Below are 14,698 nucleotides of genomic sequence, written 5' to 3' on the forward strand. Positions count from 1 at the left end.
ACTGACAGATAAATTCAATGAAAAACAACAATAGTGCCACCACAGTAAAAAAAATCCATGGCTGACTAAACGACTTTTTTTTTAATCATATGGTAGTTTTACACACGGAAAGAGTGTTTTGATTTTTTATTAGTGAGTTTTAAAATGAAACAAATAAATCAGTTCATGAAAAAAAGCTTTAAAAATATATATGATTACTTGGATTGTATTATTTTATTTTATTTATTTATTTATTTTTTTTGTTGTTGCGTACTAAAGATAATGTTTTTTATTTATAAATTATGCAGAGTGATTGAATTCAACACAACATCGAAATGTCATTATTGTATATAAAACTTTCTGTATGAACTAGACAACTAGGCTTTTAAACCTACAACGTCATTAACAAATGTGTAGTTTGTCAAAACCGATCCAAATTTTTAACGCTATGTCAGTTTTGTCGCTCCACAAAATTAAGTTATGATATTTTAATAAAATCGATAACAAATTTTGATTTAAGTTGGTTGTTACTCTCAACCAGTCAATTTTATCAATAGGAAGTAAAATAGGATATGTTGTACCAATTTCAAGTAAAAACTACATAGTGGTCTAATCTTGTTGCATCAATTGGTGGAAGAAAATAGATTTAGTTACTAAAAAAAATGGTTTAAAGTTATTTAGACAGAATTTCCTTTGCACCCGAAGTCAATTATTCAAATAAATTCAACATCTTAGGGAAAAAAAATTAACGACGATGAGATTGGAACTCACGCGTGCACTTATTTCGCACATGCCCGATTTATCGGTTATATGAACCACTCAGCGAATGTTGCACATTCATTTTTGTACAATAATTGTGATTAAAATTAAAATTCAAGGCAAATTCATAAACCATAAGTGTAGAATTATGTTATTGTATAAAATTTAAATAATGTTTAATGTACAAAATTTTGAGGGGACGTCGTCATATTGTTGGTGGGAATGATTAGACACCTTTTAGTTACCGTTTTACCACCTGCACTATGTTTTTTGACAACAATCGGTCCAGTAGTTTTGAAAAGAAAAGAAGTAACTATTCGTCGATGGATCCTGCTTACCCTCGGGAAGTAAAATAGGTCAGTCATTTAGGGAGAACTTCCCTCGCCGTTGAAGCACAGTCAAACCTGTCCAGTCTTAATTAAAAATTACAATAGTTTCTTAGCTTATGCTCGGGAAGTAAAAATAGCACTGTTCACATTTATTAATTTTTTAAACATTTTTTTGATGGCGACAAAAACGTGATAAGTAAATTTTAATTCTTGTTCTGTAATATAAAATAAACGTTAACAAATCGTCAAAATTTCGGTTTCCTGTCATGGATTATAATACACTGAAAATTTTATTTTTACAGATTTGATTTTTTACACCAACTAACACACGTATCATTAAAAATATTACTTAATACATTATTAAATCACAAACAAAAGACCCCGCCACTAAATTTCAAGCAAAATTGGCATAATTTTAAGATAACGTCATCAAGTTTTTGGAAGGTATAAACAAATGAATTTTGATTAGGGATTTACTATTCGATAACCTTAAAATGCGTGCAAAATTTCTGCGCAGTCGGTTTCATACTTTCTAAGTTAAATTGTAAAATTTTGTTGTAGAATTTTGAATTTTTGACCAAAACCTATATGAAAAATTAAAAATTTAGCAATTAGTACATCCCAAGTGTATATCACTGTATGTTATCTTGCGCACTTTAATTAAGATTTTTTTTCAAAAACCTAAGTACAAAAGGTTAAAAATACGAGTTTGGTAATAGAATCACAGGTAAAGACGCACATTATTTTACACATTTTAAATAGGTTTGACAGAGAAAAATTTTGAGATGACGTCATTAATTTTTTGGAATTGACAATCAAAGAGGCCTGAGGTATACAAATTTCATTCGAGATACACCCACATAAAACTTTATGACAGATAATGAGTGAAAACCCTGCACAATGGCAACAGTAATTTATTGCTTTTAACACCCTAGCGACCAGAAATCGGCACGTTCCGGCAGAATTTTTCAGGGCCGTACTCTGTTAAAAAAATAAGGTGAAATAATAGACAAATTGTATTAGTTAAATAATAGTTATAAGATTACAAGTCACTTTCAGACTCAGATGAGTCGTTATTTATTGAAATTATAATTTCGTTAGGCCGTGTATTTACAAATGTTGATTCAACTTTTATAACATGCCGAATACAATTCTGCCATTTTTCAGAAGATATGAGTTCTGATTGTTGTCTAATGAGATTTACCACAGCGGGAGAACTTTCTGGACGATTATTATATTTTCTAATATATTATATCTACATTTATAACATTACCGAAAGCAGGTAAAACTTTCAACTCAACCCGAATACGGCTCTGTATAAAATGACCTTGTCAAGCCCTTTTCATAATTTATGGTTGCGGTTTCAGGAGCACCGATTTTTGAGTGATTGGTCCCATAAAAATTTATATGGGTGTATCTCGAATACGGTTACTATACATGGCTATACAATCTCACAGTATCCTAAATCCTCATCATTACATCCATAAATAGTGTAAGTATCAAAGGGTTGACACGTCACTGTACAGAAAATATTTGAGCAAGCTGGTTTGAAATATTTAAATTTTGATAAACCTAATTTTTATATTATATCGCAACTACAGCTAGTTTAAAAAAAAATGGGACAACTGACAGTGACATGAACGTCATATTCCCATTGTTTTTCATTATTGATCTATGGAGAACCTGATTTGCTCATCTTATCCCGTTTTTTGTGAAACCAGCTGTATAAAAACTATTTAAACATTTTTGTTTCGCTTACATTAGAAGCAAACATGTTTTGAACGCACGCCATATATAATTAAAACTGTCGAACGTAAAAAACTCATGGGGACTTTCCAAAAATTTTGTACAATTTATAAGAAAACTGTGGAATTATTATGTTTGTAATTTTCAAAAAAAAAACCACTCAGACTGTTTCATGTCCGTTACACAAGCATAGCTTGCGCTGAACGATCATCGATGATCTGAATTCAGTTTCAGTAACTGAAAGCAGATCTGCCTCACGCTCAGGACACGAAACTGTCACTCGTCATCGTGGCTGCGTCAACTCCACATTTGAATGTGGAGTATGTGAAGATATACTACAGAAATGATCCTGTGAAGTATGATCTTGCCGTACGTAGTTCTCAGAGGGGTAGTTATTAGCAAAGGGAACTCAGGTAGTCGGCAACAGAAGACCCCAGCACCCTCTGTGGCCAACTATGCAAAGTGGCTCTTGACCTTGAGCGTTGATAATATCATTTACAATCGGTTTTTTTTTTGTAGTTTTAAAATAAATTAAAAAATATCACACGCGATTTTGCACATTTTGCTACATAGGGCATATGGCAATCTTTTGAGATGACGTCACCAAATTTTTGGAAGGTATAAACATTTTAAATTGATATATTAAATTTAAATCAGCTTTTGACAGCGTAATTTATCTTACTGTCATTTAGACAACTAGAAGACACAAAAGAATATTTTACTTCTATTGTTAGTATTAAATCTGCTCTTCAAGAAATCAAAGAAGTAGACAATTTTTATATTTTGTTAAATTTTATTGATTTCATGATAATCAACGTAACAATAGCAACAGTTACTAATTTAAAAAAAAAAATGAATTTACCCTATATAGTATATACTTACTATATTACTTATTAACGTTTCTTTTTCTTCGTCTCTTAGTATAGTGACTATGCATGTTTCCCTCTCGACCATTACCATTCCAGAACGCTATCGACCGTATCATGTTTGAAATATGGTAACATATTTCATACTATGGACAAAATAATGGATCTAAGCTGACACTCTACTTTGTCCATAATTATTAATATACAGAAAAAGTGATTCTCCATCATCACGATTTTATATTTATTTTAGATTGCGAGTGTAATCCAGTTGGTGCAATTTCACAAACCTGCGACCAAGAAACCGGAAACTGCACTTGCAACAACAACTTCGGGGGTAAACACTGTGACGAATGTCAGGCCGGATACTTCAACTACCCTTCATGTTCATGTACGACTTCAATTCATAAAATTGTACGATCTTTCACACGTTTTCTCTAGATTGTAACTGCGACATCAAAGGCACCAAAGAAGGAATCTGCGATAAACAATCAGGTCAGTGTATTTGTAAAGAAGGCTACGGTGGCGATCGCTGCGACACCTGTCTCTTGGGCTACTACGGATTTCCGGACTGTAAGCCCTGCAACTGCAGCAAAGTGGGCTCTTTGGGCTTCAGCTGCAGCGCAACTGGGAAATGTCAATGTTCAGTTAACTACGCCGGAAAAACTTGCGATCAATGCAGTCCCGGCTACTACAAATATCCGGAATGTTTACCGTGTGAATGCGACAGTCACGGATCTAATGGAGTCTCCTGCGACAACGAAGGCAAATGTGAGTGTCATTACAACTTCGCAGGACAACGGTGCGATGGTTGCAAAGAAGGCTTTTACAATTTTCCCCAGTGCGAAGACTGTAATTGTCATCCAGCGGGTGTTGTGGCTGGGTTTGCGGGCTGTGGGTCAGTACCCGCTGGGGAACTTTGCCAGTGTAAGGAAAGGGTGGAAGGTCGCATTTGTAATAAATGTGGCCCTTTGTATTGGAATCTCAATGTCAACAATCCGCAAGGGTGCGAAGAGTGTAACTGTAATATACCTGGGGTACTTGGTGGTATTGCGGTTTGCGATTCAGACAGTGGAGAGTGTGTTTGTAAGTCTCTTGTGGTAGCGAGGGGTTGTACAGAGTGCGCTGATGGTACTTACGATCTACAAGAAGAAAATCTGTTTGGTTGTTCCGGTACTATATAAATCCACTATGGTGCCAATGTAAATTTATGCGAGCTTTTTAGATTGTGACTGCGATGTTGGCGGCGCGGTGAACAACATTTGTGACAAAAATTCCGGTCAATGTTTATGTCATTCGAGGGTTACAGGGCGTACCTGTAAAGAACCACTTCAAGCTCACTATTTCCCGACTTTGTACCAATATCAGTATGAAGTCGAAGATGGTCACACTCCTGCTAATACTTTGGTCAGATATGCGAATGACGAAGACATTTTCCCACAGTATTCGTGGAAAGGCTATGCCGTCTTTTCTCTCTTACAGGTGATTATTGATTCCTAAAAACTAAACATGTTTAATGTAACTTTTTTTTAGAACAAAATTTTGCAAGACATTCATATTTTCAAACCTTCACTCTATAGAATGGTACTTCGCTTTGTGAACCCAAACCCTGAAACCGTTATAGGAAAAATTAAAATAACGCCGGATAATCCGAGCGATAACGAACAAGAATTCCAGGTGCAATTCAAAAATTCTTCTGCTCCTGCTTTCGTTACAGTTTCGGGTGCTACCGGAAATACACCATCACCTTTTGTTATGAATCCTGGTCGCTGGCAAATTGGTATAGAGGTTCATAAAAATCTACTGCTGGTATGTATAATTTACCTTATCAGTTTTTTTACATATTTTTTTTATCACCAAAAATTGTGTTTCATTATACCGACAATATCTACACGCTGTAGCACGTATAACAATTTTTTCCTTTTTTTCTGTGATAAAATGATATACATTTTGCCTTTTCGTTTTAATAAGTGTAGACTTCTTTTCAGAACATAAAACTTAAAACATGTTTAAAATGGAAAATTTGTATAAGGAAATATCGATTCTGCAATTAGGCTCCGTCCCGTAATGGCAAAATCCATATTTCCTTGTAAAAATGTACCATTTTAACCATGTTTCAAGTTTCTTGTTGTGCAAAAAAGGCTATGTATATTAAGAAAAACAAGACAAAATATAAGCCCCGCCCACCCACCCCGTCTCAATTGTGATGATTTTTTTATTCGTCGTGAGCCAAGAAGGTGGAGCTTAACTGCAAAATCTTTATTCGTCAACGAGTAATTAAAAACATTTTTTTGAGTATCGTGTTGCTCAAAGAATATTATGTATATTAACAAAAAATTAAAGCTGAAGATAACATTTTAAACGTGTTTTAAGTTTCTAGGAATAAAAAATCATCACAATTGAGATGGGGTGGGTGGGCGGGGTTTATATTTTCCTATATTTTCTTAATATATATACATAGTATTCTTTGAACAACACGATACTCAAAAATATGTTTTTTATGTCTTATAAAGAAATAAGTATTTTACAGTTAAACTGGGCCCTCGTGGCTCACTACGAATAAAAAAATCATCACAATTGAGATAGGGCGGGTGGGCGGGCTTGCATTTTGTCTTTTTGTTTGAATATGTGTAGACTTTTTTCAAAAAATAAAACTTAAAACATGTTTAAAATGGAAAATTTGTATAAGGAAATATCGATTCTGCAATTAGGCTCCGCTCCGTAATTGCAAAATCCATATTTCCTTGTAGAAATGTACAATTTTAACCATGTTTCAAGTTTCTTGTTGTGAAAAAATGGCTATGTATATTAAGAAAAACAAGACAAAATATAAACCCCGCCCACCCACCCCGTCTCAATTGTGTGGATTTTTTTTATTCGTCGTGAGCCAAGAAGGTGGAGCTTAACAGCAAAATTTTTATTTTTCTACGAGTAATTAAAAACATGTTTTTGAGTATCGTGTTGCTCAAAGAATATTATGTATATTAAAAAAAAATTAAAGCCGAAGATAACATTTTAAACGTGTTTTATATTTTGCTGTATTTTCTTAATATACATAGTATTCTTTGAACAACACGATCCTCAAAAACATGTTTTTTATTTCTTGTAAAGAAATAAGTATTTTGCAGTTAAGCTGCGCCCTCACGGCTCACTTGAATAAAAAAAATCATCACAAGTGAGACAGGGCGGGTGGGCGGGCTTACATTTTTTTTTTTTTCTTTGAATATGTGACATATAAGTATAATATATGTTTGTTTTCTACTTGTTAAGTAACTCCTAATTTAGACTTATGAGTGCTCAGGTATCCGGTATATTTATTTGTACTTATTTATTTACTTTTCTTTTTTTTTGTATTAATTATATAATATATTAATTATAGATGTATTGTTACGTTGAACGGATGATTAAAATCGGCGTGGGTTAAACTCAACAATTTATTTCTCAGTAACTCAAATTTACACGACTGATTACACAGCGATTATCTACAAAATAAATTCGGCGTAACTTGACTGTACTCTCGACTGAACTGGTTGCATAGTAATCGTTCCCGAAGGTGGCCTCTATTTAAAGCCATGCTTCCCGTCTAGAAATTTCGCAGTCGAGGTCTTTCTGGATTTCCCAGCGCGACTTCCGCTTCCAGGCTTTTCTCCAGCCGCCGTCACCGACAATGAGTCATCATCGCCGTACATACTAGAACCCTTAGGCGTCGTACCAGGGCGGCGTATGGGTTTCTTTCGTAACAGTATTATACATCAATCTGCAGTTTTTTTTTCCTGTTTTTTGTGTGTTAAACATCGTAGAATCGCTTGCAAATCCTCACACTGACAAAGTAACGTATTTTAAGGGTCTCTATTATATGAAATATTTATTACTAGTACAATTTATTTAAATAATAATGTTTTTATTAAAAAAATGTACCATAAATTAATTCAAAATACGTCGAATAATTTTACAAGGAGTATCAGTGGAAACTTGGCTTAATTCAAACTTGCCTGTCGTCTATCATCCCACCTTTACCACCAAGATTTACCTTTTCAGGATTATTTCGTACTTCTACCGGAAGATTTCTATTTGGCAACTATATTAAACAAAAAAGTCGAAAAACCTTGCACCACAGACGACTTAGGTTTGTGCCGGGACCACACCTACTTAAACTTAACTGACTACTCTATAACTTACGGTGCCGGAGGATACATTCCAGAGGGTCGCAGAATCGGGAAACTTCGAGAATATTTCCAAGATACCCAGGTATGACTAGTAAAACAAACTTTTTTGACCTGATGTTTATTTTTCGTTAGCATTTGTCAAAAATTGGTGTAGGCAACAGAGTCCCGACTTTAAATCTTGCCCAACCTGAAGTATCGTTCAACATTACTGTAAACAAACCAGGGCAGTACGTGATAGTGATCAACTACGTTACACCCAATGAAGATCAGAGAACACACAAAGTAGATGCCGTTTTACGTTCTGGTGATCATACTACTCAAGGACAAACAGTTTTATATTCATGTCCGTATACTACTTTATGTCGGCAAGTGGTGACAACAAATGACGGCATTGTGGCGGCACAGCGGGTGGATGGAAATGAAATTGCAGTTAATTTGAAAGTATGTACATCCCTAACACTAGCAAATTTTTGTTTCTGAACTTTGACAGGCGCTTTAAAAAAATCTAAATAAGAAGTTGATGTAATTTCCGGAAAAACCTAATAAAATTCAGTTGAAATTAAGGTTGATTTAAAGAAACGCCACGTTTTATGTCAAAGTTTGAAACAAAAGTTGTTTTAGTCAAGCCTTCAATCGTTAAATACGCCTACAGGGTTCCAATTCTGATGTGGGTATACACTCAGTGGTTGCTATACCATTCGAGCAATGGTCATTAGATTACATTAAACCAAAATCGGTTTGTATTCGAAAAGACGGTAAATGTATAGCGTCTTCTTTCCAAAACCCTCCAGAGACGAAAAAAATTCAGTTTGAAGAAAATTACGCCCCACTGGCTACCACGCTCCTGAATACCACGTATATGTGGTTAAATCCAAACTATAACACCATTGATCTAAAAGGAAAAGTACCGAGTCCGGGAGATTATAGTTTCGTTGTCCATTATTATCAACCCAACTTCCAAGGTAAGCGTTTTGATAACGACAATGTGAAAATTATTTAAGCAAACTTATCTTGTAGATTTCGATGTTAAGGTTTTAATGCAAAATGGGCAATTTTATGAAGCAACGTTGCCTGTGAACTATTGCCCATCCCTCTCCGGATGTCGTGCGACGATAAAACAAGCAGACGGAAACTCCAAGTTCTCACTAACAGAAAACTTCATGCTTACTTTAAAGGTATTTCATTAAGCAACTTTAGTCCATTACATAACAAAAATTTGTAGGAACCCGACAGCAAGAACGTATACCTGGACTACCTATTAGTTATTCCGGCCGATTTTTACAATGACAGATACCTGGAAGAAGAAGATGTCGACCGTACAGGAGAATTCATCTCCACCTGTGGCAGCAACCACTTCAACATTAACACAACAGCAGAAGGCTTTTGTAGAGACAGTGTCTTTTCCATAACGGCAGGTCACAACAGTGGCGCCTTACCATGTCGGTGTGACTACGATGGCTCTCTTAGTTTTGAGTGTGACAAATTTGGAGGACAGTGTCAGTGTAAACCTAATATAATTGGTCGAACCTGTGAGGCTTGCAAAACCGGCTTTTTCGGCTTTCCTGACTGTAAACCATGCAACTGCCCAACGATTGCGTACTGCGAACCCACCGATGGTAGATGCATTTGTCCACCGCATGTAGAAGGGGAAAGATGCGACCAGTGTAAACCTTTAACTTACGGCTACGATCCCATTATCGGATGCGAAGAATGCAACTGCAACGTGCTGGGTATCCAAGGCTCACTGCAGTGTGATCTCAATAATGGAAGCTGCCAGTAAGTAAAAGAAGAATTTAGTTTTCAGTTGAGCAGTTATGAAATGCAAGCTATAACTTAAGAAAAATCATCCAGCATTTTTTATAAACATGTGTTTCCTTTGCAGTTGTAAAGAAAATGTGGTGGGCCGACAGTGCAACAAATGTTTGGCTGGTCACTATGCGTTCCCGTATTGCGAAAACTGCGCCTGTGATACTAGAGGTACAAACAACGACATTTGTGACCAACAAACGGCCGAATGTTTCTGCAAGAAAAATGTGGTTGGACCTCAGTGCGAGACATGTCGCGAAGGCACTTTTAACCTGCAAGAATCAAATCAAGACGGCTGTACTGAGTGTTTCTGCTTTAGTAAAACCACCAGATGTGCAAGTTCAAAACTGATCAGAATACCGATAATACAAATGGATGAGTGGCAGCTCGTGGAGCTCGACCTCGATACCAAATTAGGAATAAATCGGTTAAATTTGACGGTGGAAAATACTGAGGATTATACTATTGATGCTGTGTTTGACAAAACGGATAATGAGAATATTACGATTTACTTTTCGGCGCCTAGTGATTATATTGGAAAGAAATTAACTACTTATGGGGGTTTTCTAAATTATACGCTGTACTACACTATAACGCCTGGCGAAGGTCAGTTGTGTGAGTCGTTACTGTGATTGGCACTGGAGACGTTTTGTTTGTAGGTAGCGCTGTCAGCGAACCAGATGTTATTTTGAAAGGTAGAAAAACATACTTGGTTTATTCCAGTTATGAACAACCTGCAGCCGATGAGGAATACCCGGCTAGTGTTCAATTTGTGGAAGATAATTTTGAACTACCTACTGGTATACCAGCTAGAAGAGACCATATCATGGAGGTTTTAGAAGATTTGCAGGGAATTTACATTAGGGCTACCTACTGGACTGGGACTGTTACGACGAAGTAAGTAAAAATTAAAATATATAAAAGACTTAAGAAAATGTTCAAATTGACACACAGATATTTTCTTATCATTGACACGAAATTACAGACATATTACTATGTTTCGTGGTTTCTATTCATTGTCATTGTTGTTTGAAACATGTCGATTTTATTAATTTTTGCCAATCCATTTAAGATTTTGCTAACTTCATGTTTTTTTCAACACTTCCTGGCTTGTACAATACGAAAATGCCGGCGGTCTCCCTTTTCCGTCTGGCCGTCATTTTTGTCTGTTTACAATTATACTACACCCGTATTTTGCGAAACTATTGAACCGATGGGTGTGAAATTGTGGGTGTATTTTAAGACTATTGTATAGATGATTAAACACTAATCAAAATTTGTTTGTTCATCCTCACCAACGATTTGATGACGTCATTTCAAAATTTTGTTAAATAAATCAAATCTAATTTTATAAAATAACTAGCCCGGCAAACGTTGTTTTGCCATATAAATTATTTCTAGTGAATATTTTGGTAGTTAAATAAAAAATTAAATTAAAAGAAATAAATTGTAATTAAATTATAAATTATACATAAAAAATTTATCGTACGACAATGATTATATTCAACAGCCATCTTCCAACCCTATTGCGCATCTTTGGATGAAAGTAAAGATACTCATACCGTTATTAAAAAATGCGGGTTGGTGGTAGAAGGGTGAAAATTTAGGGTTATATGTATTTCTTGTTGCCAAATCTTAAAAAAATAAAAATACAAAATTTTGTCCAAAAAATAAAGAAAACATTTTTTATCACTTAGGAACATAAAGAATAGTCTACGACCTATTCTCAGACCTACCGAATATACACAAAAAATTTCATAAAAATCGGTCAAGCTGTTTCGGAGTTTGGTTACAAACACTGTGACATGAAAATTTTATATATTAGATATGTTTTTGTACTTGTGGTTTATTAATCCGCCCTAATTTTTACCTTGGATGTCTAGAGTTAAAAAAACAATGAAAATTTGTATTAAAAAATGCAAAACCGTCTGCTCTAAAATCTTCCATACGTCTGAAAGTTATAACAATCAAAATTATTTGTTTGTTTTCTCCAACAGCGTCATCTCGAAATTTTTGTAGATAAATATATCCTATCAAAACTGTGCAAAATCTTAGTCCACCCATATTTTTAACCCTATAGAGTAAATTTTTACACCAATACAAAGTTGTACAACAAAATTTTACAAGTTATCTTAGCAATAATTATTAAAATAATTGTTATTGAAATTTACCACATGCTTTGAGACTATCATCGGCTGGATATATCGCTAATCAAAATTTGTCTGTCTGTCCCCACCAAAATTTCGATAACCCACCTCAAAAGATTGATAAGTAAATCCTATTTAAAGTTTAACAAAAAAATGTATGTTTCAAAAATTACATCTACACTGACCGGCAAAAAAACGGCCATCCTGAAAATTTTCGCAAAACCAAACTTTAAAAATTATACAGAACGACAATTTGAGAGACGTCTGTAAGAGTTAACGGCATTGTTTTCGCGTCATAACGTTTATTAACTGCCAAACTTATAATCAGATGAGGAAAAACACTGTTTACAACAACACTCTCCTTTATTGTTTTAATTAAGAAAATACTTGGTCTGTTTCTGTTATTTTTTTGTTAAATTAAATTTAATTCTGCGTTTATTTGTCTTCTTTTTTTTGCTAATTTGTACATCATGTGTCAATAGTGAATGGTTCTTTAATAAAATAACGATCACTAGTTAAATTATAGTATATTAAAGAACGAGTTTCATAAGGCAAATATTAAAGCACGAATCCAAGTTTATAGAATGAGCGGCAAATCCGCGAGTTATATAAAATGGCCTAATGAACGAGTTATTTATACTATTTTTTCTACCGCGCACGTTTTTTCGCAAAATTTAATTGATCTAACACGAACCACGAAATATTTGAGGTTCGAATTTTCACAACAACTGTAATTCGAATCAATTTGAGTTAAAATTGGTTAAAATGTCTTGTGAAGAAGTTAGTGAAGTCCTTACGCCTCCCGAAATACGGGAAATTTTAATTTGACTTTTGGCACTGACATTCACCTGACATTATGTGACATTTCTCGTCTTGTCTACCAATCTTACCGTTCTAAATTACACCAGATCTATTTCAGAACCCCTTTTCACTATTAATGAATCGCTATGACGTCATTTGGGTGTTTTAGTAGCTCCATTAGAAAATCAAAAAATGTGCGCGGTAGAAAAATAATTTCTAAAGTGGTTTTGCGAAATTTTTCAGGGTGGCCAGTTTTTTTTTCCGGTCAGTGTAGAACAAAAAAGAGCAATACTGTAGTTAAAAAGAGACTAGACTACTGTTTACACCTTAACTGCTACTTACCTCACTCTCAAAGATGTCTAGCCTTTCCTGACCAATTTTAAACAATTGTCCTTCATCCTGTGATCGATCTCAAAGATCTTGCGAAAACCTAACTTTTTGGATTCGTCGAATTTGGAATAAAACGTGACCTCCTTAAATCATATCATAGAGTAGGTACGAAATCTCGTGAACCAGACCGTATTGAAAATATCGTCACTTGTTTACTTGCGTTCGTCAGAGATCAACATCGTAACAGGTGCGTTTTAGGTCTGTGTCTTGCCGTTTTTTTGTCTTTTTGCGTGGACGGGACCGATGATTTCAGTATGAACATGCTTCAACCCCACTTTAAATAACGAAACCCGATCTTCACCGATTTTCTATTAAGCTTGCCAAAATTAAAAGAGTTCTATTCATCAAAGTTTTGTATTATTTTTGTATATCTACGAAGTATAGTAGGGCTGCTAGCTCAATTTGACCTCATTTGACTTGAGCTAGAAGCCCCACTACTTTTTATCGAACGTTTGTCATCACCTTATGCTGTATTCTATTATATTTCCTCAAGAAATAACATAACATTAAAATGTGTTTTATTTAAACGCAAAAGAACTGTCAGGTGTGGGATTCGAACCCACGCTCCTTTTCGAGAATCAGAGCTTAAATCAAACGGTTTAGACCGCTCGGCCAACCTGACTACACTTAATGTTTTATTTATAAATCTGTAATTTCCTACTAAGCTATATGAGAGGACTCGAGTCGGGATGGGACTCGAGTGTGCTCAAAACAGGACCGTCCCCGGGGTCAGGTCGACCAAGCACAAATGTTCGATAAAAAGGAGTGGGGCTCTTGGCTCAGGTCAAATGAGGTCAAACTGAGCTAGGAGCCCCACTATATAACTACTTTACGAACAACAAATCGTAGTGTTCTCCTCTTCTTCTTTGAGTTGGAAGCTGTCGATCAAATTATTTACAATAAATACAAATTCTCTAAAACTGTATTCACTTACATCGAAAATCGCAGAAAGGCCCACGTATACAGGGTTAGTCACGAGAGAATTACTTCTGAAAATTATTTTTACGCAACCCAAAAAACGAATATCATGTACCATTTGATACTAACTGAATTTAAAATAAAATGCTTAATCCATGATTGCTTTGAGTTTGGCAATCTCATTTTGACAATTGTGGAAAAAGAGGTTACGCGAGTGTCCATGGTGGTACCGCAGCCAGTCGGAAATCTCCTCCGGCGCCGCTAATAAATTTGTCAGTGTGCCTCTTGATCTTTTGCAACCGATTAATCACGAGAAAATTATTTCTAAAAATTCCTTTTACGGAATTTTATTCAAAGGTTACAACACAAACTCAAACAAGTAAGTAAATAATTTAACTACTAATCTGTTGAAAATGTTGGACATTTTGGGGGGATGCTACGGCTTTTTTGTAAATGGATGGCCGAAGAAGTCCAGAGGTTGCAGATTTGCACTTCGAAGAGGCTCTAGGTGACGCAGAGATGGCGAATTAACACGTGCACATTAGCGGCGAACAACATTGGTAGAGCACTTACGGCTTCAGTATAGCCCAGATTGATCTGACTGTATGTCGTCGTTCGAATGGGGCTCTAGAAGTGAGTCAACGATGAAAAAAAAATGTTAAAAATTAATTAACGTCAAAGTGACACTGCCAAAGTCAAAGCAATCATGGATTAGGCATTTCATTTTAAATACAGATAATATCAAGTGGTACAGGGTATTAGTATTTTGGGTTGCGTAAAAATAATTTTCAGAA

At 35.2% G+C, this 14,698-nt stretch overlaps 1 protein-coding gene and 1 non-coding gene across 2 annotated transcripts in view; one reads left to right on the top strand and one right to left on the bottom strand.

The window, feature by feature from the left end:
- Positions 1-14,698, top strand: part of LOC135135434 (laminin subunit alpha) — a 64,800-nt gene that overhangs the window by 23,958 nt on the left and 26,144 nt on the right. The window contains exons 8-18 of the mRNA XM_064064476.1: positions 3,930-4,067; positions 4,118-4,849; positions 4,902-5,158; positions 5,210-5,485; positions 7,715-7,924; positions 7,975-8,283; positions 8,495-8,804; positions 8,860-9,017; positions 9,065-9,618; positions 9,725-10,254; positions 10,308-10,545. Of these exons, the coding sequence (XP_063920546.1) occupies positions 3,930-4,067; positions 4,118-4,849; positions 4,902-5,158; positions 5,210-5,485; positions 7,715-7,924; positions 7,975-8,283; positions 8,495-8,804; positions 8,860-9,017; positions 9,065-9,618; positions 9,725-10,254; positions 10,308-10,545 (3,712 nt within the window). The remainder of the gene's footprint in view (positions 1-3,929; positions 4,068-4,117; positions 4,850-4,901; positions 5,159-5,209; positions 5,486-7,714; positions 7,925-7,974; positions 8,284-8,494; positions 8,805-8,859; positions 9,018-9,064; positions 9,619-9,724; positions 10,255-10,307; positions 10,546-14,698) is intronic.
- Positions 2,969-3,179, bottom strand: LOC135135713 (small nucleolar RNA U3). Its single transcript, XR_010281631.1, has one exon. It is a non-coding gene; the product is annotated as a small nucleolar RNA U3 (small nucleolar RNA).

The sequence above is a fragment of the Zophobas morio genome, unplaced genomic scaffold, assembly GCF_036711695.1.
Source record: "Zophobas morio isolate AGI-343-1 ecotype UQ-CSIRO unplaced genomic scaffold, CSIRO_AGI_Zmor_V1 ptg000024l, whole genome shotgun sequence".
NCBI classification, from domain to species: Eukaryota; Metazoa; Arthropoda; class Insecta; order Coleoptera; family Tenebrionidae; genus Zophobas; species Zophobas morio.